Source organism: Leopardus geoffroyi, chromosome C1 (genome assembly GCF_018350155.1).
Source record: "Leopardus geoffroyi isolate Oge1 chromosome C1, O.geoffroyi_Oge1_pat1.0, whole genome shotgun sequence".
NCBI classification, from domain to species: domain Eukaryota; kingdom Metazoa; phylum Chordata; class Mammalia; order Carnivora; family Felidae; genus Leopardus; species Leopardus geoffroyi.
In genome coordinates, this window is record NC_059328.1 from 86027572 (window position 1) to 86052280 (window position 24709).

Genomic DNA, 24709 nt, shown 5'->3' on the forward strand with positions numbered 1-24709 from the left:
TTCTCTCTCTGGCTTTTTCTTTATTCTGAAATGAGCATTATTCTGAAATGCACATTACCTTGCAAAGATATCCTTTTGGACTGAAAACGAGGAAAAGCTTTAATTTTATCACCTTGGAAGTGTTTCAGTTTTCTGTGGCAGAGAGAGTAGCTTTAGCAATGAGAGCAAATGAAGGGGTTAAAACTGGACTTGGCTGGGTGTCAGTGAAACTTTTTTTCTGGCTCTGCTCCGGGTTTCCCCTTGAAGGGATTTCCCTCCGCCTCTGTGCCTCTGCAACAAGACCCTTTATAAAGAGCAGACTTTCTATTTCACTCCTCACTGAGCCTCACTGGCTTTAGGAACTAAAGCCTCTTCCAGGGCATTTTCAGGTGGGACAGAAAGAAGAGCTTTGGGACCATCATGTTCTCATCACAGCGACAACTAAAAATGCCTAGGAAGATGTTTGTGATCTTTGGAGCTTCAAATATACTTTGGATGGTGTTTACAGTTTGTAAGTTCTTCTCTTTGATCTGTTCCAAATGCTCACATTCCATTTCAGCCCTGATTTTGGCTTCAGTCAGTTTTGCTATGGTAGTAAAGAAAGGCACTAGGATTTTTAGGCAGTGGAAAAACTTAATTTAACATAACATGTAAGCTGCTATTGAGTATTGCTATGTACCATTGTATTGTCATAGTTGGAGCTGCAAATTGATGTTTTTCAGATATATTTTTCCAATGTCAAGTAAATAATTGGATTTATCTCTAGTAAGGTCTATCTCTTCAGTTTCCTGTACTTGATAATGATCTTAAGCTTACCAAATAACAAAATAATTTTGATAAATGGGCATCAAGGTTGGAACTGACACTTCTCCAAGATTCTAACACCTTTGGCAGTGACTCCAATTATTTTTGGCTTCTTGCAGTTAGTTTAAAATTTAGGAAACAGATCAGCCAGACTGTATTTTGGACATGATACTAGCACAGAGAAGAGGGAGTAGAATACTAAACAAAGTTTGCTTTTCTCTTTTTTGCCTTCACAGCTCAAGCTTTTAAAATAGAGACCTTCCCTGAAAACAAAATTGTTGCTCAGATTGGTGATGTCGTTTCACTGACTTGCAGGACAACAGGCTGTGAGCCCCCATCTTTCTCTTGGAGAACCCATTTAGATAGTCCACTGAATGGGCAGGTGAGAAATGAGGGGTCCAATTCCACGCTGACCATGGATCCCGTCGGTTTCAGGAATGAATACTCTTACCTGTGCACAGCGATTTGCGGATCTGAGAAACGGGAAAAAGGGATTCAGGTGGAGATTTACTGTGAGTACTACACAGAATCTTTGATTTTCTCTTAATTTTGCTTTAAGTTAAGTTTCTTTAAAGGATAGTTTTAAAAGAAAAAAAATCAAAGGATGTTCATGTACAGATTCTTGACTAGAGGACATACTGCACCAAGAAAGTTAGAGGCAGCTGAATCTAGCTCTAGAAAAGGAACCCACACCTTGGTCTTTATTCTAACTGCCACAAATATAGTGACCGTGGGTAAGACACAACCTCTGGGTTTTTCTTTTCTTAGCCATAAAATGAAGCTCTCTGAAGTTTTTTAATTGTATTTTTCAGCAATTTCTATTTGATTATATCCTCACATGTTTACTTGGTCATACATCCAAATGGTTTATGAATTCCATTCTTCAGGGATTTTCCACTTATTTATTCTTACACAATTTTGTGCTTAAAATCAGCTTAAGTAGGAGGTCTATAATTTAGTAATAGGCTTCAGTACAAGTTTTCCCTTTGACATAAGAAAAGTATCCGCAAACATTTCACTCATTTGACTTTGGTATAGATAAATTTAGGAGGGTTGTTTTTGTTTTTGTTTTTGGTGCCATTAAGCCTTAATGCTCAACCACTCAACCTCAGGATAATTTGTGTAATGGATTAGAGTTACCTGATGCATGTTAATAAACACCCCTACGTTGCCATTCTACCAAACTGCATCTCAGTCCATTCTCAATCCAGCGTATAAAGTTAGCAAGAGGAGTTAAAAACCACCCTGAAATAAAAATCTTGCCTTTGGTTGCTGACGACTACTCTTTCAGAAAAACAAACAAAACCAAACCAAACCCTGGAAACCTTTATGGCCGTCTCTTCATGAAGATCCCATCTGATTATCTTATAATTATTTTGGTTCCCTTCTGCTATGGCGGAGCTCAGTTTTGCCCAGTATCTGTAATTGATTCTTCAGTAAGCCCCATGTGTTGCTAATGTGGCCCAAGAAACTGTGCTTGGCCGGCTGCTTTCAATTATGCTGGTTGTACATGCATTGTTTGTGCAGCCTCCTGAGCTCCTTGAAAGGCCCCCTTATGTAAATACAGGGGAAAGTAACAAGTTCTTGTATTACCTGACAGCAAACCATGTGGGTTATGGGCACATTTCTTACAGAACAGGAGGGATAGAAATTATTGGTGGAAAAATTAAAAATACTGGTTCTTTCACCCAGCAAAGCATTTCCGATTCCTTTGCCTTTGCTCTCAAGTATCAAATAGTTGAAGATTTAAAAAAGAGAAATAAAGACACTTCTGGCTTTAATTATCTTTGTGGAGGTTTTTTTCCTTCAAAAATATCTGGCTCTCATTATGTTGAACAATCATGTCTCCATTCCACATTTGATTGTAATATTCTCCAGAGCTGGGACCTTTGTGTCCTTATTACACAGAGTCCTGAATCCAGCCGATGTGTTACCATCATGACAGTTTGTAATGAAAAGGTAGCCCTTGCAAAGGAAGCAACAGCTGACTGAAATAGCACGTTCCCTTGGCACTGAAAGGTTCAAGTGGTGTGCTGGTTAGGACATTGAGTTAAGCATTTCAAGAGGCAAATCTGCCTTCCAGAATTTAAATATTGCACCTTCCTGGTGGATGAATTCTGGTCAGAGGCATTATTTTCAGAAGCCAATTATTTAACGTTGCTCTTTTCCTTTCTTAGCATGTGTTGCTCAGTAACTGTTCTTTGCCATGACATTCTGAGCCTCAGTTTTCTTATCTATAAAGTGGACTTATCTCTGCTCGAAGGGAATGTGGTATAACGTAAATCTTCAGTAGCAGTACAGAATACTAAAAGTACTGAGTTTAAATCCCAGACTTGCCATTTCTGAGCTGTGTGGCCTCAGGCAAGTTATGCAAATGTGCTAAGGCTATGTTTTCATACCTGTGAAATGTGGTCTCTATGTGTTAGAGTTAAAATAAAATCCTTTATATTTAATGACTAGCACAGTGATGGGCATATGTAAGTATTCAATAAACATCAATTTCTTCTCTCTTCTTTTACTCTAATAATATGCAACCCTTAGTACATGCAGGCTCACAGCTGAAGAACTCTCTAAAGGGTGATTGATTCTGATTCGTGAACCCACCCCAAACCATGAAAGGCTATTTAAACAATGAATTAAGACTGTATTAACAGAAACATTAGACTTGGTTTGCATTGCATTGAATCAAAGACATTATATTACATGAACAGAAAGCCTGCTCATGTGTGTTTGTTTGACCTTTGCAGCTTTCCCTAAGGACCCAGAGATCCATCTGAGTGGCCCCCTGGAAGTTGGGAAGCCAGTCACAGTCACATGCTTGGTCCCTGATGTTTATCCATTTGACAGGCTGGAGATGAATTTGCTGAAAGGCAACCATCTCTTACAGAATAAGGACTTTGTAGAACCTATGGAAAGAAAGTCCCTGGAAACCAAGAGTTTGGAGGTAACCTTCACTCCTACCAATGAAGATATTGGGAAAGCTCTTGTTTGCCAAGCGAAATTACACATTGATGAAATTGACTTTAAGCCCAAAGAAAGGGAGACTACGAAAAAACTGCAAGTCTACAGTAAGTACTGGGTGATGTAGTCTCGTCTTTATGGGAATTCAGTCTTGGATGTATACAGCATTAAACTTAGCAGCTAAAGTCAGGAAGGCATTTGTGTATGGTTTTTACTCCATTTTTATTCATTGAGAGCACAGTATTTGCCAACAGGATAATTCAATGAAAAGAGCATTGGATTTGGATTGGGAAGACTTCTGGCTCCATTAACTGTGTGAACTTGGGTTGCTTAATTTATTTATTTCCCAGTCTATCAAAGGAGAGTAATAATACCACCTGGGTAGTATGTAGTAGGCTCAGAAGAGAAAATGTTTTAAATTATAAGTTCTTGTAACATACCTCGAAATATTAAGTTATAGAGATTTTACAAGGTGAGCGCTTGTTTGTGTGTGTGTGTGTGTGTGTGTGTGTGTATACACACATATGCATGTGCTCACACACACATATATGCATTGGGCAGGAGAGTGGAGATGATTACCTCCACATTCGCTGAAACTGTGGGGGATTTGAGGCAAGCTTGTAGTCCCAGAATTGTGTAGGAGTGGACTCACTGTACTCCGTTCTAGACCCAAATGCTGTGTTTTTCTTTGCACACTACATTTAAAAGGAGTACTGCCAACTATAGCATGTTTAGCTGAAAGAGAATGAGATGGGAAGGCATTTATCAATATTTTGAAAAGAGTAGTCAAGACAGGGGATATTTTTCCTAGAGAATACAAAACTGGGAAAAGAGAGCTATCATTAAGTATTTGAAAGACAGTGGAAAAGGGATTTGATTTATTCTGTAACAGTGAAGGACTGAACTATGGCCACTGCATGAAATTTACTTACAAAGAGGAAGGTTTCGGCTCAATTGTTCTAGTAACTAGAGCTGTTCCCAAATCAAAAGGACTGCTTTTTAAGGCAGTGATTCCCTCAAGCAGAAGTGTTGACACCAACTTATATGAGCACTTGTCAAGTATTCTAAAATAGGACTGCTACCTTATCTGGGAGATTGAACCACATTATTCTAAGGGTCTTTCTCAATTTCTGAGTATCTAGGGCCCTCTGAAAACACCAAACACCAAAAAAAGTACCTCAATCAGATTAGTCAGAAATTAGATCGACTGACTTTTGTGACCACACAGTACTAATTTTACACTAATTTGGCAGATTAAGTTTGTCAAATTTGTGAAAGCATGTAAATACAGACTTGCAGAGAAATACGTTATCCTTGTGGGATCAAGATGATGCCTAGCAGTTACTAATGTTGTGCCCTGCCTTTTCAGTCTCACCCAAGAACACAGTTATCTCTGTGAATCCCTCCACAAGGCTGCAGGAAGGTGGTTCTGTGACAATGACATGCTCCAGTGAAGGTCTACCAGCTCCACAGATTTTCTGGAGCAAAAAATTAGATAATGGGAATCTACAGCTCCTTTCTGGGAACTCAACTCTCACTTTAATTGCTATGAGGACAGAAGATTCTGGAATTTATGTGTGTGAAGGAGTCAATCAAGTTGGGAAAAATGGAAAAGAGGTGGAATTAATTGTTCAAGGTAAGTAATCTGTGAAAAATGAATGGTAAATGTGCCTTGATTGGGGTTTGTGCAGTAGTGAAACAGCTTCAATGCCAAAATCGCTTCCTTAGGTTTTATTGATGACCCATCTGATGTCATGTACTTTAGCACAATTGTATGTTCATCTTGCTCAGACTTCTCAGAAGTCTTTCCTCCCATGGCTCTGCTTTTCTGATTCTTTTCCATCTCTCACCATTCCTTCCCTGCTTCCTTCTTTGGCTTTCTCTTTTCCTCCTGCCCCTTGAATATTAGTATTCTCAGGTTACCACATCTGTCCTCATCTCTACTCACTCTGGACTCTTAGTATTTGGGCCACCATACTCTGCTTACTCCTAAATTCATGTTGCCATTCCATATCACCAAATCCTGTCCATTCTTCCTCAGAATAATCCTTAGAATTTGAGCTCTTTTTTTTTTCAACCCTCTTGCCATTGCCTTCATTTATCACCTCTGACTTGGACTCTTGCAAGATGTTTTTAAATAACGGCATTCATTGAACACCAGCTGTATGCTAGGCGCTTTACATATGTTAGCTATAATCTTCAAAAATCAACTAAACAGTAGATATTTTATACTCATTTTATAGATGAGAGCATATTGTCTCATAGAAATTAATAGAGGCTCCTACAGATCATACACCTGATATTTGCTGGGAATTCTACTTTCCACTTTATCTATGTTGTCTTCATAGCCTTTACCACTACCTTATGAGGTGAATAAAAACTGGGGTTAAGCATAGTTCATAATTTGCCTAGGTCAGATCACTCGCTAGTGGCATTGACTGTGATTTTAATACAAGCCCATTTTAATCTTAAACTCCATGACTTTTCAACTAAATAGCTAAATTGTCTTCAAATGGTTATCCTACTATCACTCTGACCTCAAGACAATCAATCCTGTGCAATGCTACCAGAGTATATACCTCAAACAAAAAAAGTGCTCATTATATATGACTTCATCCAAGCCCTAATTGCATGTAAATTAAAATTCACATTTAAAATAAAACTCTTTATAATCTGGTCAGAAACGACCTTTAAAGCTTCGGTGGTGTCCATGTTGTTCCTTCTGCCTGGAGCACCATTCCTTCACCTGGCAAAGTCGTAGCCATTCTTCAAGACAAAGTTCATGTCAGCCTTCCAATTCCAGATTGTGTTAGGCAAATCTGGCTATTCCTCCCTTTTTCTACATTCAACACTTCTTATCGAAGTTTATGTACCTCTGTTAGGTCAGCATACATTAATTAAGAGCCCTTGTCCAAGAATCCAAGAATTGCGCTTGGTGCTGTGGGGGCAGACATGAAAAAGTTATGGCGGCTGCCCTTGAAGAGCTTACAATGTAGGGAGGAAAGGCAGGCATGTAAACGATAATTTAAACATACTTTAGTAAGAGCCAAAATAATGTATTTATTTAAATGTGGCTTTCCATTAAACTTTAAGTCAAGAATCGTGTGCATGTGTGTGTGTATTTTAATATTTGGGTGTCTGCCACAAAATAGGTGCCCAGTATATGCCAGTTGCATAAACTATAAACATGAGCAATGCAAAATTTTTAAATATGAAAATATGATCTAAACGTGATGATTAAAAAAATAAAATTGGAACTCACCATCAATAGATTAACTCAGTTGGGTGTTAGGTTACCATTCTCAAGAGACCAAGAAAGTATTACACTAATAAAATCATATGCAACTAATCACCCATCCTGGAAAAATTCTACCCGTAATATATTAGATCCCATTTCAGTGTGAAAAGAAAATGCCCTGTGGGGTTAGGGAGGGTTGTTTTGAATTTTGCAACACAGGATACTAACCACCTTAAGTACTGAAGAGAGAATGGAACTTTGAAAAGACCTTTCAGTGACCTAAGAACTACTCCTCAGGGGAAAAGTGTTCGCCTGGTAATATACGCAGCCACTGGAAAAAAAATGGTCTGAGAACACTTCACAGGCAGGAAGTGGGTCTATTTTCAAGTTCCCTTTTCTCACACTAGCATATGAGGAATTCAGAAACTCTGCTTATTGTTCTCGGTGATCTTTTTCAAAATCTAATAGCATATCAGTGTATTGAGGTAATTTGAGGAAAGCCTTCTTTGGAAGATACTACAATGTCACAGTGAGACAAACCAAACAGAAGAATAACTTCTCTTGGCACAGATGAGAACCTTGCAAAATGTGGTGTATTTGGATGACTTCTATGTTGAGAATTCTTTCCTCCCTCTCCAGTCTGCTACTTACAGGAACAATTTTAGTGATTTTCTGTGGAGTCTCAACTGTCACTCTCGGGATTGTCCAAACACTCCCAGTTTCTTCAGGGAACAGGGAGTGGAGATTTGAAATTCCCTTTCTCCCCAGACAGGAAGGATCCCAACGCAGACTGTGTGTCCAGCAGGGATAGGACTGGCAGCCAAAGAGCTTTTGTGGATATTTGAGACTTAGGACTCTGCCCTCCGATCTCAGTTTTCAACCCCTGAATTAATTCAAAGTAGTTTTGTATTTCATCAAATTCTAGAGGTGGTTTGTGTGTCATTTTCATGTTTAGATTTTGGCTTTGCTCTCAATGTGATTCTGTGTGCTTTCAATGGTATAACTATATTGTTGGCACAGAAACTCTAAGCACAGGTCCATTATGGCTATGGCATCTAATCAGAAGACATATTTTTGTAACTGCTTTCACAACCTCTCTTAGATCTTGTTTTATCTCCTCTTGAGGATGATTTGATTCAGTTGTTGAAGCAACTGAAAAGCTAGGGTCTCAAATCAGACCCACCTGGCTTCAAGTCCTGGTTTTGCCAACTAGATAAAGTTATCTAGCATTTCTGAGCTTAGGTTTCCTTAAGGAGAAAGAGGAGGAGGAAGAGGATGGGAGAAGGAAGAGGAAGAAGAAGAGGAAAAGAAAGAGAAGAAGCAACAGGAAGTGAAAGAGAAGAATTAATGGTAGCATTTCATGAAGTTGTGAGGATTAAATGAGATAATATATGCAGAGTGGCTTACACAATGCTTATACACTAGAACCTCTTAAATTATTTGAGCCGTTGTCCACTACTGCAGGGATTTGATAAACTACAATTGAGCAGAGACTGACTTAGTGTCGTGAAAAGACGTCAGCTTCTGTCCTAACAAGTGTTAATCCACATTCATTCTGTTAAATGAATGACTCAATGAACTCTTGTGGGTTCATTCTTTAAAAATGCCTTTCAGGATTGTCCCAAGGTAGAAAGGAGTGCTATTTTCTTGCACAGGTGTTAGCTGTAAAGAGATGAGAAAAAAAGACCATATATTGGAATGTGGTGAAGGAAGAAAAGAACCTTACCTTCTTTTTGTCTTGTTCTTTTTCCTCCAGAGAAACCATTCACTGTTGAGATTTCCCCCGGACCCCAGATTGTTGCTCAGATTGGTGACTCAGTTGTGTTGACATGTGGTGTCACAGGCTGTGAGTCCCCATCTTTCACTTGGAGAACCCAGGTAGACAGCCCTCTGAGTGGGAAGGTGAAGACTGAAGGGAGCAAGTCCATGCTGACCCTGAGCCCTGTGGGTTTTGAGAATGAACATTCTTATCTGTGCACCGTAACCTGTGGCCGTAAGAAAGTGGAAAAGGGAATTAAAGTGGACCTCTACTGTAAGTGGTTTTCGGATTTGTTCGCTGTTTTTTTTCCCCTCAATTCTATTGAAAGAAACAGAATGCAAGTATGATATACAATGCGATCCATGTATTTAGAAAGGGAACTTAGCATTGTGAATTGTTCCTAAATCTCTGGACCGGAATTTTTGATGCAACCTAATTGCCTAAATCTTAAGTATATATTACGTATGTACACAGCATCCACAGTCCTTACTTTGTGTTTTGTCAATACTCTTGTCGTCATGCACTTGAACACACTCCATGTTCACTGCTTCCCATCGCCTCTGTGTATAGCGGGTATTCCAGAGGTGACAGTGAGCAAGGAGAGGAGTCAAGGCCCATTCAGATGACTGCCCAGCTCTTTGAACAGAGAGTGAGGCCCAAGCCTACTGTTTTGAAGGCACATTTGGAAAGTTGATTGTCAGGATGGGAAAAAATGAGGCAGTGGGGAGCAAGACAAAGCCAAAAAATGAAAATAGGTAGTAATATTGGCCATAGGGAATGGCCCGTGGCAGCAGCTCAGATGAAAAGCAGAGCCAGGACTTAGCACGAGATCTTAATACTGATTTACACTACGTACACCCACCATACTCTTTCTTGCTGTTCCTGTCACCTTAATGAAGAGCCTTTACAACCTCGAACCTCTATGAATTTGACATTGCTAGAATTCTTCACTGTATAATGAATGAGGGACAAAATATTCACAGTGCTCTGAAAATTGATTACATTGAGAGAGTTATTCTGGCTTGTGTTATTCAGCAGAATTCAAGAGAAAAATAGAACATTCTCTACCAGAAAACCTGCCCAAACTTGTGTTACCTATCAGGATTTTGTTCAGCATGAGTTAGAGTATGTCTGTAAAGGGATTTGAATGTCTCAAAATAAGGGTGAATTTTGTTGTGTTATCATATTACCTGAGTCCAAGATCTGCTGATGTAGGCACATTCCCAGCAGAAATGAGAACCAGCAGTACAGTCTTACTGCAATATGGAAATAGGTGAGAATGTATCACTTTAACAGCATTTTGCGTAAGAAAAAAACTTTTTAGCATTGCTCTTGCTCTTGATAACTATTTTAGTCTTATTTTTATTGGTTGACCTAAGATGCATTATACATATTATTCAGAATGTCAAGCTCATAGTTTTTTGTTAACTTCAAGTATTACCTGAGAAATACTTAAAATTTGGTATCTACACTTGGCCATTGGAAATGAAAATGTCTAAATTGAGAACTGCACTGTGGGTCTTATTTGGTACCCAGAGGCTTCACAACTCTCTGGGTTTCAAGCTCAGAGAGACATGGGTTCTGATCTCAACTCAGTGACTTAACATAGATATGATGCCTAATGATGGTCTCTGAGCTTCTAGCAGGTTTGTAAGTTTTCCTAGCTGTAAAATAAGTTCTCTGTAATTTTTCCCACCTGTAAAACATGGTCACTAATACCTATTTTATCAGGCTGTTTTGAAGACTGAGATAATAAATATTAAGGGATTAACCCATAGTTAACATTCAATACAGCATGGGAAATAAACATTTAAAATACATAGCTAGAAATAAGATGGTGGAAACTCATGTTCCTTGAAAAAGATCAGTCCAGGGCTGTCAGAAAGACTGCATCACTAAGAAGAGAAAAATAGGAAGTATATTTATTTCTTGATCAATTCAAGTGCTAAGTATTTTTGTTTATATTTAATATCACAAATGTTTATACTTGATGGCATTATTTATACATTGGTGATCATTCTATCCCACGTGAGTTAAAAATGTCATTTTGAGACCCTTGCATTTAATAGTTACATTTTCCTTTGAATGTCACATATAAACATCCATTTTCTATGATATTTGCAGCATTCCCTAGAGATCCAGAGATTGAGATGAGTGGTCTGCCAGTGAATGGAAACCCGGTGACTGTAAGCTGCCGGGTTCCTAATGTGTATCCTTCTGACCGGCTGGAGATTGAATTACTTAAGGGGGAGAGTATTATAGGGAATAAAAATTTTCTGGAGAACATAGACAAGAAGTATCTAGAGACTGAGAGTTTGGACATGACCTTCATCCCCACCACTGAAGATACTGGAACCGTTCTTGTTTGTCTGGCTAAGTTACATATTGATGAAATGGAATTTGAACCCAAACAAAGGCAGAGTACACAGACACTTTATGTTAATGGTAAGTACATGTGTGATGTATCCGCACCTGAATATGGGTTTCTTATCATGTTTGCCGGGCAATAGTTAACATGAGGTTAATAGTTAAAACCTCTGTGGGAAAAAAAAATAACTGGAAAAGAAATCTTAAAATAATTATAACAAACCACTCCCAACACTTAAGACAGCAATCATTTTTTATCTTATGATTCTATGAGCTGGCAATTTGAGAAAGTTTCATCTGCTCACTGTGGTACCAGATGAACTCACTCATGCATTTTCAGTCATTGGCAGGTCAGCAGGGCATGGCTGGTCCCAGATGGACTCACTCATATATCTGGGGCCTCTCTGGGGGTTCTGGGCCTCCCTTTCTCCATGTGCTGTTTCATCCTGAAGGAAAGGAGCACAGGCTTAGTCACCACAGTGCCGCATTTTGAAAGAGTGATAATGAAAGGAGGCCTTTGAGACTCAAGCCTAGAAGTCCTATGGTGTTACTTCTTCCATGTTACATTGGTCAGAGTGAGTCACAAGGCCAGCCAGGTTCAAGGGGTGGAAAAATAAACCCCACCTTCTCGCAGGAGAGTCAAATAATTTCTGGTCATGTTTAACGTACCATAAATGTTGATACACACTATCAGTGATCATCCATTCTTAGGTAGTCAGGGACTTTCTACAGAACTTATTTCTATTAGAAAATACCCATGCTGGGTTCATATTCTACTCTCTATTATTCTATACTTGCTTAAGTAAATGGGGACAGAAATCCTCCTTTGGTAAGGGTATCAACGTTAATAAACTGTTCCAATCCATTGAACCATAGCTCAGTTTTGCCACATTATTAAAACTTTTTTGGAGCTCAGGGTATAAAGGGTCAAGCTGACAAGTGTTCCTGCCTTTTCAGCTGCCCCCAGGGATACAACCATCTTGGTCAGCCCCTCCTCCATCCTGGAGGAAGGTAGTTCTGTGAATATGACATGCTCCAGCAATGGCCTTCCAGCTCCAAAAATCCTCTGGAGCAGGCAGCTAAACAATGGGCATCTACAGCCTCTTTCTGAAAATTCAACTCTCACCTTAACTTCTACAAAAATGGAAGACTCTGGTGTTTATGTGTGTGAAGGGATTAACCAGGCTGGAATAGACAGAAAAGAAGTCGAATTAATTATCCAAGGTAAGTAAAACGTGATTAATGAGTTATTTTCACTAGTATTATTTTGGTTGTCACCGGTTTTCAACAAAGCCCTCTCTGAAACCAACACTTTTACTAAAAACATATATTGAGGGTTTTGAAGAGCCCATGGTGTTTTCTATGCTTGGAAATTTCCTGGAATGGAACTTCCTCATAAACAATTCCACGTCAGTTATCCTAAAATTCTTTTAACCTCCAGCGGAATGCTGGCTGTGGGAACGGTGCCAGGAGTTTCTAATGCCGGCACCGGTTATGGTGTGAAATAAGGGTAGGAAGAGGTATGTATGTATTCGGAAATTAGCTAAGGTTAAAGCCACCATATGTACTGAATTGGACTCTGAGTGGTAATCTCACAAGGCACATACTAGTATTTGCTTAGAAGCCCAAGAAGGCACGTAAGCCTTTTGTAAATTTTGAGGTTGAGTAGCAGTGACCATGCCCTCTGGTTCATCAACTTTGGGCATACAAGTTCCTTTTTTTTTTTTTTCTCCTTCCTGGAGCTGTCATTTCCTGTCTTATTCCTTGGTATTATTTTCACTAAGGCATTAGTGACTTTCTTGTTACCTCACCTTGGTGATCATTTGTATTTTAAAGAAATGACCTTGGAAGGAAGGGCAATGCACAACTTTAAAGAAAGTCTTTAGGATAGATGTCATGGTACTATAGCTCTTGTCAGGGAAAGAATCTCAAATCAAGTCACAAAAATAGATGGAAATCTCACTTATAAAATGGTGATATGATACCTTCTTCCATGGGCTGTGTATTAATAGCGATGTTGTACTTTAAATACTTAGCCCAGTGCCTGGCACTTAGTGAATAATAGTCGTGGTTGTTAGAATAGTAAGAAAGCCATCTCTGTACAACTTGATCCAGGAAAATCCAACCCAAACTCAGAAGCCTGTAAAGACTTTTATACTTCAAGGAAAAACTGCACAACATTGTGACAAAAAAAATTTTTTTTCACGTTTGAATTCTATTGCTGTTTATCAAACATCATTTTTTGACTAGTCTGGGTAAAGAATTAGATTTAGGGACATGAGAGAAGTATAGACATGTATTCTCTCGTTAAAAACATGGCCATTTATGTGGGCACCTGGGTGGCTTAGTAGGTTAAAGGTCTGACTTTGGCTGAGGTCATGATCTCGAGGGTCGTGGGTTCAAGCCCTGCGTCAGGCTCTGTGCTGACAGCTCAGGGCCTGGAGCCTGCTTTGGTTTCTGTGTCTCCCTCTCTCTCTGCCCCTCCCCTGCTTGCACTCTGCCTCTCTGTCTCAAAAATAAACAAACATCCAAAATAAATAAATTAAAGACACGGTCATTTACAAAAAAAACAGTCAATGCTTGACTTCTTTGCTTGCCTCTGTAAATACTTAATGCAAACAGTAAGCACAAATAGTTCCTTGACAGCTAATTGTTGCTGTCATTAAATTAATATGGAATTGGTTTATATTTCACCCAGTCAGAGGTGCATTTTAAATTTTCTTTACAGTTGCTCCGAAAGACATACAACTTACAGCTTTTCCTTCTGAGAGTGTCAAGGAAGGAGACACTGTTATTATCTCCTGTACATGTGGAAATGTTCCCAAAACTTGGATAATCCTGAAGAAAAAAGCAGAGACGGGAGATACAGTGCTACAGTCCAGAGATGGTGCATATACCATCCACAAGGTCCAGTTAGAGGATGCTGGAGTGTACGAATGTGAATCTAAAAATGAGGTTGGCTTGCAATTAAGAAGTTTAACCCTTGATGTTAAAGGTTAGTTAGAGTTTTGTTTTTATTTTTTGATTATTTTTTACAGTAATCAGAGGTTAGATGGATTGTAAAGATTTTCTAGGATTAGGTGAATGAGTTGGCAAAATGGACCTGAATTCCATGTTGATTGTGGTTATTGCTCAGTGTTTCCTAAAATAATCGTGCACAGCTGCCCTATCCTATGGAGTTTAGCCAGGAAGTTGACATTAGTCATTAGTGAGTACAGAATTCCCATTTGCTTTTCTCAGAGTTGACAATTTATCATTGGTCTCTGAAGTCTTGTGTTTCCTAAGCGTTTAAATATACTTCTAAAACCTTTCCCTGGAGGTTATAAGGAAACTAAAGAAGTAGGATTGGCACATGGAAGACGAAAGTTTCTATCCAGATTCTTGTCACTCCTATCACAAGAGAACGCTATTCTCTGGACATGGAGTAACTGTGTATTTTCTGGATTGACTCCCTTCAAGATAACAATTAAGAGTGCCAATCTTGATGCTGAACAACATAAGAGAATCTCTAGACTATAGAATTGCCTTCTTAAAGATCCAAGCCCTTGTCCATCCTACCCTATTCTGATAGTGGGTGGGGGTGCAGAGCAACAGCCTCAGCAGAGAAACTTCGGGGGCCCTTTCATTTCCTACCCCCTCTTGTGAATGCCTGGTAGGATCTGCTGATCTTATTGGTGAAAGCAGAATATGTTAGCCTGTACTAATTAGTCTCCATGCCTTGTGTGCTAATGAGTTCTCACTGTGTGTTGGGAGCCAGACTTGGAGCAAACAAATGCAAGTCTTGGAGCCTGTGGCACTTGGCTATCAGAGTTTGCAACCACGGGTCAGTGTGAAGAAAATTTGAACTTAGGTCAGAAAATGGGTAAAATTGTTGCTCATCTGGCCAAATTTCTCGACATTTCAAGGCTTACCATATGTTTTCTGTTGTCACAGTACCATAACAATACATCTATCTAGAAGTGTTAAAGAATGGGAAAATACCATGATTACCTGTAAAACTTATAGTCATCCACCTGCAGTGATTATCCTGAAAAGAGTTGATCTGGCCAAAGAAATTACCATGTGCTCAAAGAATGGAACATTTGCCTTGTGTCATGTCACTCAAAATGACACGGGGGTGTATGTAATCAGTGCTTCTAATGAGGTTGGGGATGATTCTGGATGGATTGAGATCTCAGTTATGAGTAGGATGAAGTCCACTCATTCCTATTTCTTTTAATCTTTGATGCCTCTAGTCCACTTTTAATTAAGCCTAGCCCTGGAAACTTAGACTCCTAACATTTTTGTGATTCTGTTTGTAGTTAATGATTCTCTTTTAAAGACATATCAAAGCCCTTTCTCTACTTTTTAACTCTCTCTCACACCTTGTCTTTTCTAATTGCTTTATTAAATTAGTGACTTACATATTTGCCATTTTTCACTCATTACTTACATGAACTATCCAAGCACTTTAGGCACTCAGCTAAGAAATTCAGGCCCCCAAACTGTGGTTTAAAGTAACTGCAAATGAATGAAAACAAAAATTTGACATTTTTCCTTGGTATTTGAATTAGCTTACCTTTCTGTGTAGCTGCGTTTTAAAATTAATTTTGTTTTGTTTTGTTTTGGCTTGAATGTATTCCAGTGATATAGGAATGGTTGGGAGTCTTTAGGATTTTCAGTGTTTATACAGCTAATGAAAATAGTGTTTGAAGGTTGCCCTGGTAACCGACTCAACAGCAAATTTGTGTTTGACTGTAGATGCCTCAAGGAAAAACTAAAAGCAAAAGATAATACTTATTAAGTTGAAAAGAAAACAATAGGAGTATAAATACCATTGTCCATCATATTGTCAATATTGATGCCTAACCATAGTTATGATAATGGACATCCCATTAAAATATTATACTTTGACTAGTTCTACTCTAATAGGGAAAAGTAGAAAAATGAGGCAGTTATCATTATATTTAGGGCTAAGTGCTTTTATAATCAATAATTTGAAAAGATCAACTTCCCCTCATCTGATTATCATGATCCTGTTCTACTTAGTTGACCTCCAGTGATTAGAAACTTTTAGAAGGAATGGAGTAATTGCCAAAGTCAGATTTCTTCAAAGACAGGAAACATACATGCTACTTTCAGAAATTTAATACTTGTGAGGTCATATGATTCCAGGCAAACATTAGTATAGATAGAGATGAGTCTCTAGTAAATGCCACTCTATCTTTCTCAGATGTTCTTATAAGGTTAAGTGTTAAATAGTATTGCAGTGATCACATGATTTTTAGTAGACTAGAAAGTAGTAATTTTTGCTTTTGTAAACTATTACCTTCTGTACCCAGTTACAACGCAATGACAAAGTGACAGCATGTAGAAAGAAATTCATTACTATTCAAAAAATATTTATGGGGTATCAACTACTCCAAGCAATGAGTCATTTACTACCTATTCAGTGGTGGACCAAAAAGAAATTGATAGGTGGTCTTATGTAACCTATAGACCAAAGTTAATAGATAATCATACAAATAAATGTATAATTACAAGCAGTGATAAGAACTATGAGAAGGAAATTGCAATGAGTTGTAAAAGTATATCAGGGTTCCTAATTTAAGCTGGGGAAGATGTGGGTCAGAGAATGCTCTGAGTAAGTAATATTCAAACTAAAATATACTATTCAAAAAACTTAAGTTTATCAAGAGATATAAATGCTGAAGATGAATAACATATATTAAGATGTCCTACTTCAGAGATACAAAACATGAAGTTTTTTATATATCTCTGGAAAAGCCGTCAGCAAGAATTTTTTTTTTTTTTTTTTACTATCACATATGCTGTTTGACTATAATGATTACACTTTAGATGTTACAAAGATTTTCTTGGAGAACTGGTTAATTATTTCAGTTCATGGTCATCAGAGTCCTAGTTCTTCAATAGAATTTTGTATTTTCCAAAGCAAACACTCCTCTCCAATTCTTGCTTTTGGAAAAGAGTCCTAGAATGTCATGCTCTTGTTTCCATTCTACAATTGAACCTGATTCTATATGGACGCAACAACTGTCGTCTTAGACCCATCATGGCCATAGCAACAGCCAACTGAGTATTTGGATAATTGAAAGAAGTGTGTATTTGGTTCCTGTTAGCCCTTATCACTGCTTTGATTCATTCCTATTAAGAGAACTAGTTGTACTGTTAGAATAAAATATATAACTATCAAAAAATCTTTTTGAACTAGACATTAATTGCATCCATTTTGTTATTTTCCAGGAAGAGGAAATTACCAGGACTATTTTTCTCCTGAACTTCTCGTGCTGTATTGTTCATCTTCCTTAATAATACCAGCCATTGGAATGATCATTTACTTTGCTAGAAGAGCCAACATGAAAGGGTCATACAGTCTTGTAGAAGCACAGAAATCAAAGGTGTAGCTAATGTTTGAAATGTTCAACCAGAGCCACTATTTATCAGTCCACATTCTTAATACTGCTCATCATTCCATGAGAAAAACAACAAGCTCAGAGTCCAGACTTCCCTGAATGTAGTGACTTCTTGGAAAGAAATGGCTTCCTGTGCCCCATGCTGTGAACAAGAGGCCAGAGGAAGACTTTCTGCCTAAAAAATAGGCACTACCATTGAGATGTGTTGACTGGAGTAGTTCCTTGATGTGTATATACAATAACATGATGTGTACATATGTAAAATAAAATTATGCCATAGCAAGATGGCTTGGAATAGCAGCCCTCTGTAGTCAGATCTTCAAAGTAATTTAATAGTGTTGCCTGGGCTGATTGTTATAACTGAATGCATCTTAAGAAAATTTAACATTAATATTGACTGGCAGCTGACCTATGTCACCTTTTTAATATTTTCTTTTCCTTAAAAAAATTTTATTTCCATAAAGTTGATTGATAATAATTTCATGTTTTGTAAAGATGCCAAGCTTTTATCTTTTTATAGGCAAATGATAAACCAGGAGGGCACTGGGTTCACTTTCAGGTACTAAACACTTCAACCTATGGTATAATGGTTGACTGGATTTCTCTGGATGGTACTTGCATGGTACGGAAATGTTTTAGGATGTTTGTTTATCAGACTCTTGTGTAACTTTTCTGATGTGGTCTAAAAATGCAACGTCTTTTGATTTTCTTTTGTAAATGTTTAGAATTTTTTTTTGTACAGTAAAGTGATAATATCTGGAATTGGAAGAATTGCGTGTTTATTTACTGTAAACTGTCACATTTAATCATGGTGTTTAAAATGCCAAGTTCCAAAAGTATAGAGTTCAAACCCATAGAGATAATAAAAGATTGCACTTGAAGTACAATCCTCAGACTACTTCTATCAGAATCATTATGGGAACTTGATAAAAATTTAAGTATTTTAAGACATGCTATCCTGTTGAATTTAAATGTCTCATTTTGTGTCCTTGGGATCTGAAATGAAATTTTTTTGCAATTAAAAACAAATGGAATACACAAAAAGAGTGAATGCAGATGAATGTGCACATGTCAAAGGGTGACAAGCAAACACGTATGTACGTACCACTACGACCAAGAGATGGAGCATTACTATTCCCACCAGAGCCCATCTGGTCACTCATGCAGAGAAGTCAAGTCAGTTGTCTTCATGGGCCTTCTAATAAAGAGCTGTCTGTAAACCTTGTTTATTTTCCAGAAGGATGCCTAACTATGACCTGAGACTTCACTGAACCCCAGCCCTTGTCAGTAGTCCAGGCCACTTATAAAATCTCTTTAGGAAGAGTTGGATTATCTACTCCAGAAATTCAATAATGACCTGGGGAAAAAACCATGATTCTTTTTCCCCTAGAGACCAGAGAGATCCCACCTCCTCTTCCTGATCTTGTTTGTGAGCATTTTTAAAGGCAAGTGGCAGAAATGAGATCAAAGATAGGTAAGGAAGACAGGTCTTACACCTTGAGAGTAGGTGCCAGATCTTTGGGAAGAAGGGAATTTTTCATCTGACTCCTGGTCTCTGAAGTGGGTGTGGTTTGTATTAGACACTACTTCCAACTTTTTTCTGGCTGACTGGCTGACAGTGAAGCGTCGAAGGCAATTGCCAGGGCTTTTCCTCTCAAGTAGATATCCTTCCTATTGTCTATAAATCTGAATTTGAACTAACTCATTCATTTGCCTAATATTCTGGTGAGAAGGAAGCAAATGGTTGATTTGGGGAGGTACATAAGCACTTTCAGGATATTGGCAAACTTTCATTTCCCTCATAATATTTCATAATCTGTCTTAGAGATAGGTTCAAATCTGACTTTTGGTAGTATTGGTTCTCAGCAACCAGAACATTCTTTGAATTTCCGAGACTGGCAAGGTTGCCATCTCTTACACTGATACCGTGATAGTCAAACCAAGACTAATTAACAGGTTGAAAAAAAAATCAGGACAGTTCACCTCTGATAACCATACCATCATCTTTCCTGCTCTAGGTGAATGACATAGGGAATTTATGAAGTAGAACTGAAGATCATTTACAAATAAAGGTAGGGACTACTTTGAGGTCCCTACCAGCTCTCAAGCACAATGGTTCTTTGAAAATTTACGTGTGCCTTGGGTAATTTTTTGTCACTTCTTTTAGAGACTCTTTTTGTATTAAGCTAAACAAAGACCTAGGGATCTTCTTTTTATCTTTTACTTGCTCAACTTTAACAGAACTAGAGACCAAAAACAAACGTTTAAATTAATCCCAACATTAGGAAGTAGTTTCTGCAAAGATTTTATAATAGCCACTCTTCCCTGCAAAGAGGAAAGGGACATTTGTAATGTCTTTTGAAATACCTTTTATTTTAGCCATAATGATAATGAAAATTTCACTCCTGAAAAAAAAAAAATGTATGCGGTGGCTTTTCAAGCTTTGCTGCTATTGAAAAATAATTTCTCTCAACAGACTAATCTTTAAGTCTTACTTGAGAAAAGTACAATGAATTGACTGGAACTCAGTGTTCCATTCTCTTGTCACTGGCAGGGACTCTTGGGGGTATTGTAAAGAAAAGAAAAGGTTGATTCAGTGATTGAAAAGCAATAGTTCAGAGGCACCTGGGTGGCTCAGTCTATTGGGCCTCTGATTTGATTTTGGCTCAGGTCACAATCTCACGGTGCATGGATTTGAGCCCCACATTGGGCTCCACTCTAGCAGTGTGGAACCTGCTTGAGATTCTCTCTCTCCCTCTCTCTGCCCCTCCCCTCCAAAATAAATAAATAAACTTTAAAACAAGAAACAGCAGTGGTGCAATCCTGAAAAGAATGAGCAGATGACACCAACTTGTGGGGCAAAGGCTGGAAGGTGAATCAGTCCTACTGTGAATTGTGTCGTGAAGAAATTCAACTCACCTTCTCAAATGAACGTTTCAGTCTGTGAAAAGGATGTTTAAAATCACAGTTTGCACTTGAGAATGCTATTACTATCTTTCTTTAGTCCAACTTGCATGCAACTAAAATTTATTTAAGTACCAGGACATTGAATACAACCATGCTGAAAACCCAAAAGAAGCGGTAGTAAATACAGAATTTCGAACGCATGGCAAAAACGAACTTTAATGCTCCTGCTCAGGTCATATTTACTATTTAGATATTTAGAAATAGTCACGTGAAACCCACTTAAAAAGCAGCAGATTCAAGGAGTTGTTTTTCATAGAAGTTTCTGTCATTGTTTTGTCAAGGTGTGTGGATATTTTCTACGTTGCCATGAAAATCACTTTATGCTCCCGGGCAGAAAACTGAACAAACAAGTTCATTTTTCCCTTGCTACAATCTCATAAGGGCCTGCTTCTCCTTATTTGTTTGAGTTCCTCTTATTTAAGTGGTCTAGTCATTTCAGAGTTAACCCTTAGTTTTCCACTTGCATGATCTATGGTGGTGTTCTAGTAGTATTTCCCAAACTCTCTTCATCATGAGAATTTCATAAGGAACTGTAAATACACAGAGTCAAGAGCTCTATCCCAGACCTACTGAATTAGAATCTTCAAAGTAAGACCTGAAAAATCCAAATTTTTAATGGATATCCCTGATGATTCTTATGTCTGTATCTGGGAAACATTCTTCGAATAAAACTATTTAGCTATTCAGTAGGTTTTCATTCCCAGAAAGCATTGATTGAACCCTGAATTTTTGGAAGAGTTTCTCCAGTCTGCAACCATTTTTCTCACCTTTTCTGGAAACTTGGTCTATCATTCAAACACTTTTCCTGTCTTCAGCCTCCTACTCTACGAGCTCCTATAAGAGTCCAATCTCTTCCACCTTGAAAAAAAAAAGCTAACAAAAATTTATTTCTTAATCCTGTATCTCCTGCTAGGCACAGCCTTATTTCACCTCTCTTTTTCACAGCAAGATCCTAGAAGGGATAACCATCTAGCTCTCTCAATCCCTGTGCAACAAACTCTTATCTGGCTTTTGAATCTGCTCCTATCAAAGTCAGTACTAATCTCTTCACTGATATAATGGGGGTAATTTTGAAATATGAAACCAGCATGTTTTTATTTCTAATGATCTCTAATTCCTACTTGTCCCAGGGCTTCCCCTCTCAACAATTTATTGTTTGTGGAGACAGAGAGAACCTAGGTGTGAAGAATGAATTATAGCTCAGTTTCAAATTTCAAGCCAGGTTTATCTGAATCCACAGGAAGACCATGGTTTTAGAAGACAGACTATGTAGAGAAAGTAAAGCACTTTCCTGCATTCCAAAAATTCCCCTAACACAGCAAGAGCTTATATATAGTGTGGAGAAGACAGAGGATGAAAGGTAAGCCCAAGGCACACAGTTGGGGGGGAATCTGTCCTAGAGCGGAGAGGAGGAACCAAGAAAGGAATGGCAAGATATTGGACACAAATATCCTCGCCACTTTCTGCTTTGGGGTCAAATATGATAGGAGGATCACTGCAGCAGAATCACTCAAATAAGAGTGCAGGAAAGAGGGAAGCATAAGGGTTAAGATCTCCCTTCCCCCGAGGTTCTCACAGAAGACGGGTTCAGCATTCTCTCATGAGGTGTGAGAGCGGAAGAGCAGCTTTGGAAAAGAGGACTGAGGAGAGATTAGTGAACCAGAAGTGGCCTAGAACTGGAATTAGGGCAACAAAAGTGTGGGGATATTAGGACCAGACACAATGGCAGATCTACAGGTGTCAGTAGTTAATAACATGATGCCTAAAAAAGACAAGGACCAGGTATACCAACTTCACTGAGCAAAGGTTATCCAGCAGACCTCCAGCCAAAAGGGACCAACCAACAGCATGGGGACCACAAGACACCTACTGCATCCAAATGACACCAGAGGAGATGACAAAGGGCAGTCTGAAAGGCTGAGTAAATATGAAAGGACTTACACTAAAAAGAAATGCTTTCAATTATTAAACATTTTTTTCTGTCACCAGCAGAAATGGTGACTCAAGCGCAAGAGTAAATCAATATTAGATAATAAAGTTAACTTTTTTGTGCATGTGAATTATAGTATCAAAATCTCAGCCTTGTTACAGTACTAAATGGGGTGAAAAATTCAATCTCTTTTCAGCATTGACAGTTGACCATTCCTTAATTCTTAAGTCTCTTGTGGTTTGATTATATCACATCATATTGTTTTTCCTCCTATTTCTCTGGCTCTTCTTTCACATTTTTTAAAAATATTTTTTAATGTTTATTTATTTTTTTGAAAGAGAGACAGAATGGGAGCAGGGGAGGGGCAGAGAGAGAGAGAGGGAGACACAGAATCTGAAGCAGGCTCCAGGCTCTGAGCTGTCAGCACACAACCTGATGCGGGGCTTGAACTCACAAACCATGAGATCATGACCTGAGCTGAAGTCAGACACTTAACTGACTGAGCTACCCAGGCGCCCCTCTTCATGTTTTTTTACACGATCTTCTTCCACATGGCCCTTGCAGGTTGTTATACCATGGATTCCATACTGACTCTCTTTTCATTTTAAATACTTTCTCCAGTGACTGCATCCTTCTTATGATTTATATGGTCATGATTTCGAGTATACATTCAAAGACTCAACCTGTTTCCCGAGGTCCACTTGTCATCTTCAGTAATATCTCTTAAGCAGTTCCATTTAGAGTTCTTTATATTTCTGTCTTCCTGTTCTATTGCAAGAGGGTTATTGACATTTCCAATTATAATTTTGGATGTGTCTATTTCTCCTCTCAGTTCTATCTATTTGGCTTCATATACATTTAAGCAAAAGTATGCTTTTGCTGCACCAAACTGGTCGGCCTTCAGTTTCTCCCTCCTTTCATCCTACACTCTGCTACCACTGGTTTATGTTACTAATCTCTGAAAAGTTTTCAGTGATTCCACAAAACACACTGAATAGGGATTGCATTGAATGTGTATATTGCTTTGGGTAGTATTAACATTTTAACAATATTTATTCTTCCAATCCATGAGCACGGAATGTTTTTCCATTTCTTTGTATCTTCTTCAATTTGCTTCATAAGCTTTCTATAGTTTTCAGCATACAGATCTTTTACATCTGTGGTTAGGTTTACTCCTAGGTATTTTACGCTTCTTGGTGCAATTGTGAATGGGATCAGTTTCTTTATTTGTCTTTCTGTTGCTTCATTATTGGTGTATAAGAATGTAACTGATTTCTGTACATTGATTTTGTATTCTGCGACTTTGCTGAATTCATGTATCAGTTCTAGCAGACTTTTGGTGGAGTTTATTGGGTTTTCCATGTATAATATCATGTCATCTGCAAAAAGTGAAAGCCTGACTTCATCTTTGCCAATTTTGATGCCTTTGATTTCCTTTTGTTGTCTGATTGCTGATGCTAGAACTTCCAACACTATGTTAAACAATAGCGGTGAGAGTGGACATCCCTGTCGTGTTCCTAATCTCGGGAAAGCTCTCAGTTTTTCCCCATTGGGGACGATATTAGTTGTGGGCTTTTCATAAATGGCTTTTATGATGTGTAAGTATGTTCCTTCTATCCCGACTTTCTCGAGGGTTTTTATTAAGAAAGGATGCTGAATTATGTCAAATGCTTTTTCTGCCTCGATTGACAGGATCATATGGTTCTTGTCTTTTCTTTTATTAATGTGATGTATCACATGGATTGATTTGTGAATGTTGAACTAGCCCTGCATCCCAGGAATGAATCCCACTTGATCATGGTGAATAATTCTTTTTATATGCTGTTGAATTCGATTTGCTAGTATCTTATTGAGAATGTTTGTATCCATATTCATCAGGGATATTGGGCCTGTATTTCTCTTTTTTTGCTGGGTCTCTGGTTTAGGAATCAAAGTAATGCTGGCTTCATAGAATGAGTCTGCAAGTTTTCCTTCCCTTTCTATTTTTTGGAACAGCTTGAGAAGGATAGGTATTATCTCTGCTTTAAATGTCTGGTAGAATTCCCCTGGGAAGCCATCTGGTCCTGGACTCTTATTTGTTGGGAGATTTTTGATAACCGATTCAATTTCTTCACTGGTTATGGGTCTGTTCAAGTTTTCTATTTCTTCCTGATTGAGTTTTGGAAGCGTGTGGGTGCTTAGGAATTTGTTCATTTCTTCTGGGTTGTCCAGTTTGTTGGCATATAATTTTTCATAGTATTCCCTGATAATTGCTTGTATTTCTGAGGGATTGGTTGTAATAATTCCATTTT

General features: G+C 38.2%; 1 protein-coding gene across 2 annotated transcripts; it reads left to right on the forward strand.

Annotated features, from left to right (window-relative positions):
- Positions 1–254: 254 nt before the first annotated feature.
- On the forward strand, positions 255–18283 carry VCAM1 (vascular cell adhesion molecule 1). 2 transcript variants are annotated; one of them, XM_045478434.1, is made up of 9 exons: positions 264–490; positions 1020–1295; positions 3531–3851; positions 5114–5380; positions 8739–9014; positions 10866–11186; positions 12066–12332; positions 13837–14103; positions 17352–18283. In XM_045478434.1, exons 1-9 carry the CDS (start codon positions 400–402, stop codon positions 17510–17512), a joined length of 2247 nt encoding a protein of 748 aa, XP_045334390.1. In that variant the 5' UTR covers positions 264–399; the 3' UTR covers positions 17513–18283. The 2 variants fall into 2 exon arrangements, with proteins under 2 accessions (XP_045334391.1, XP_045334390.1); XM_045478435.1 differs by lacking the exon at positions 13837–14103 and having other exon boundaries at positions 255–490.
- Positions 18284–24709: the final 6426 nt, after the last annotated feature.

Bases quoted from the DNA above. Each gene is read 5' to 3' on its own strand.
- VCAM1 (XM_045478434.1), top strand. From the start codon at position 400: ATGTTCTCATCACAGCGACAACTAAAAATGCCTAGGAAGATGTTTGTG. The intron at 491-1,019 runs GTAAGTTCTTCT...TTGCCTTCACAG, and splicing joins TTGGATGGTGTTTACAGTTT to CTCAAGCTTTTAAAATAGAG. The intron at 11,187-12,065 runs GTAAGTACATGT...CTGCCTTTTCAG, and splicing joins ACAGACACTTTATGTTAATG to CTGCCCCCAGGGATACAACC.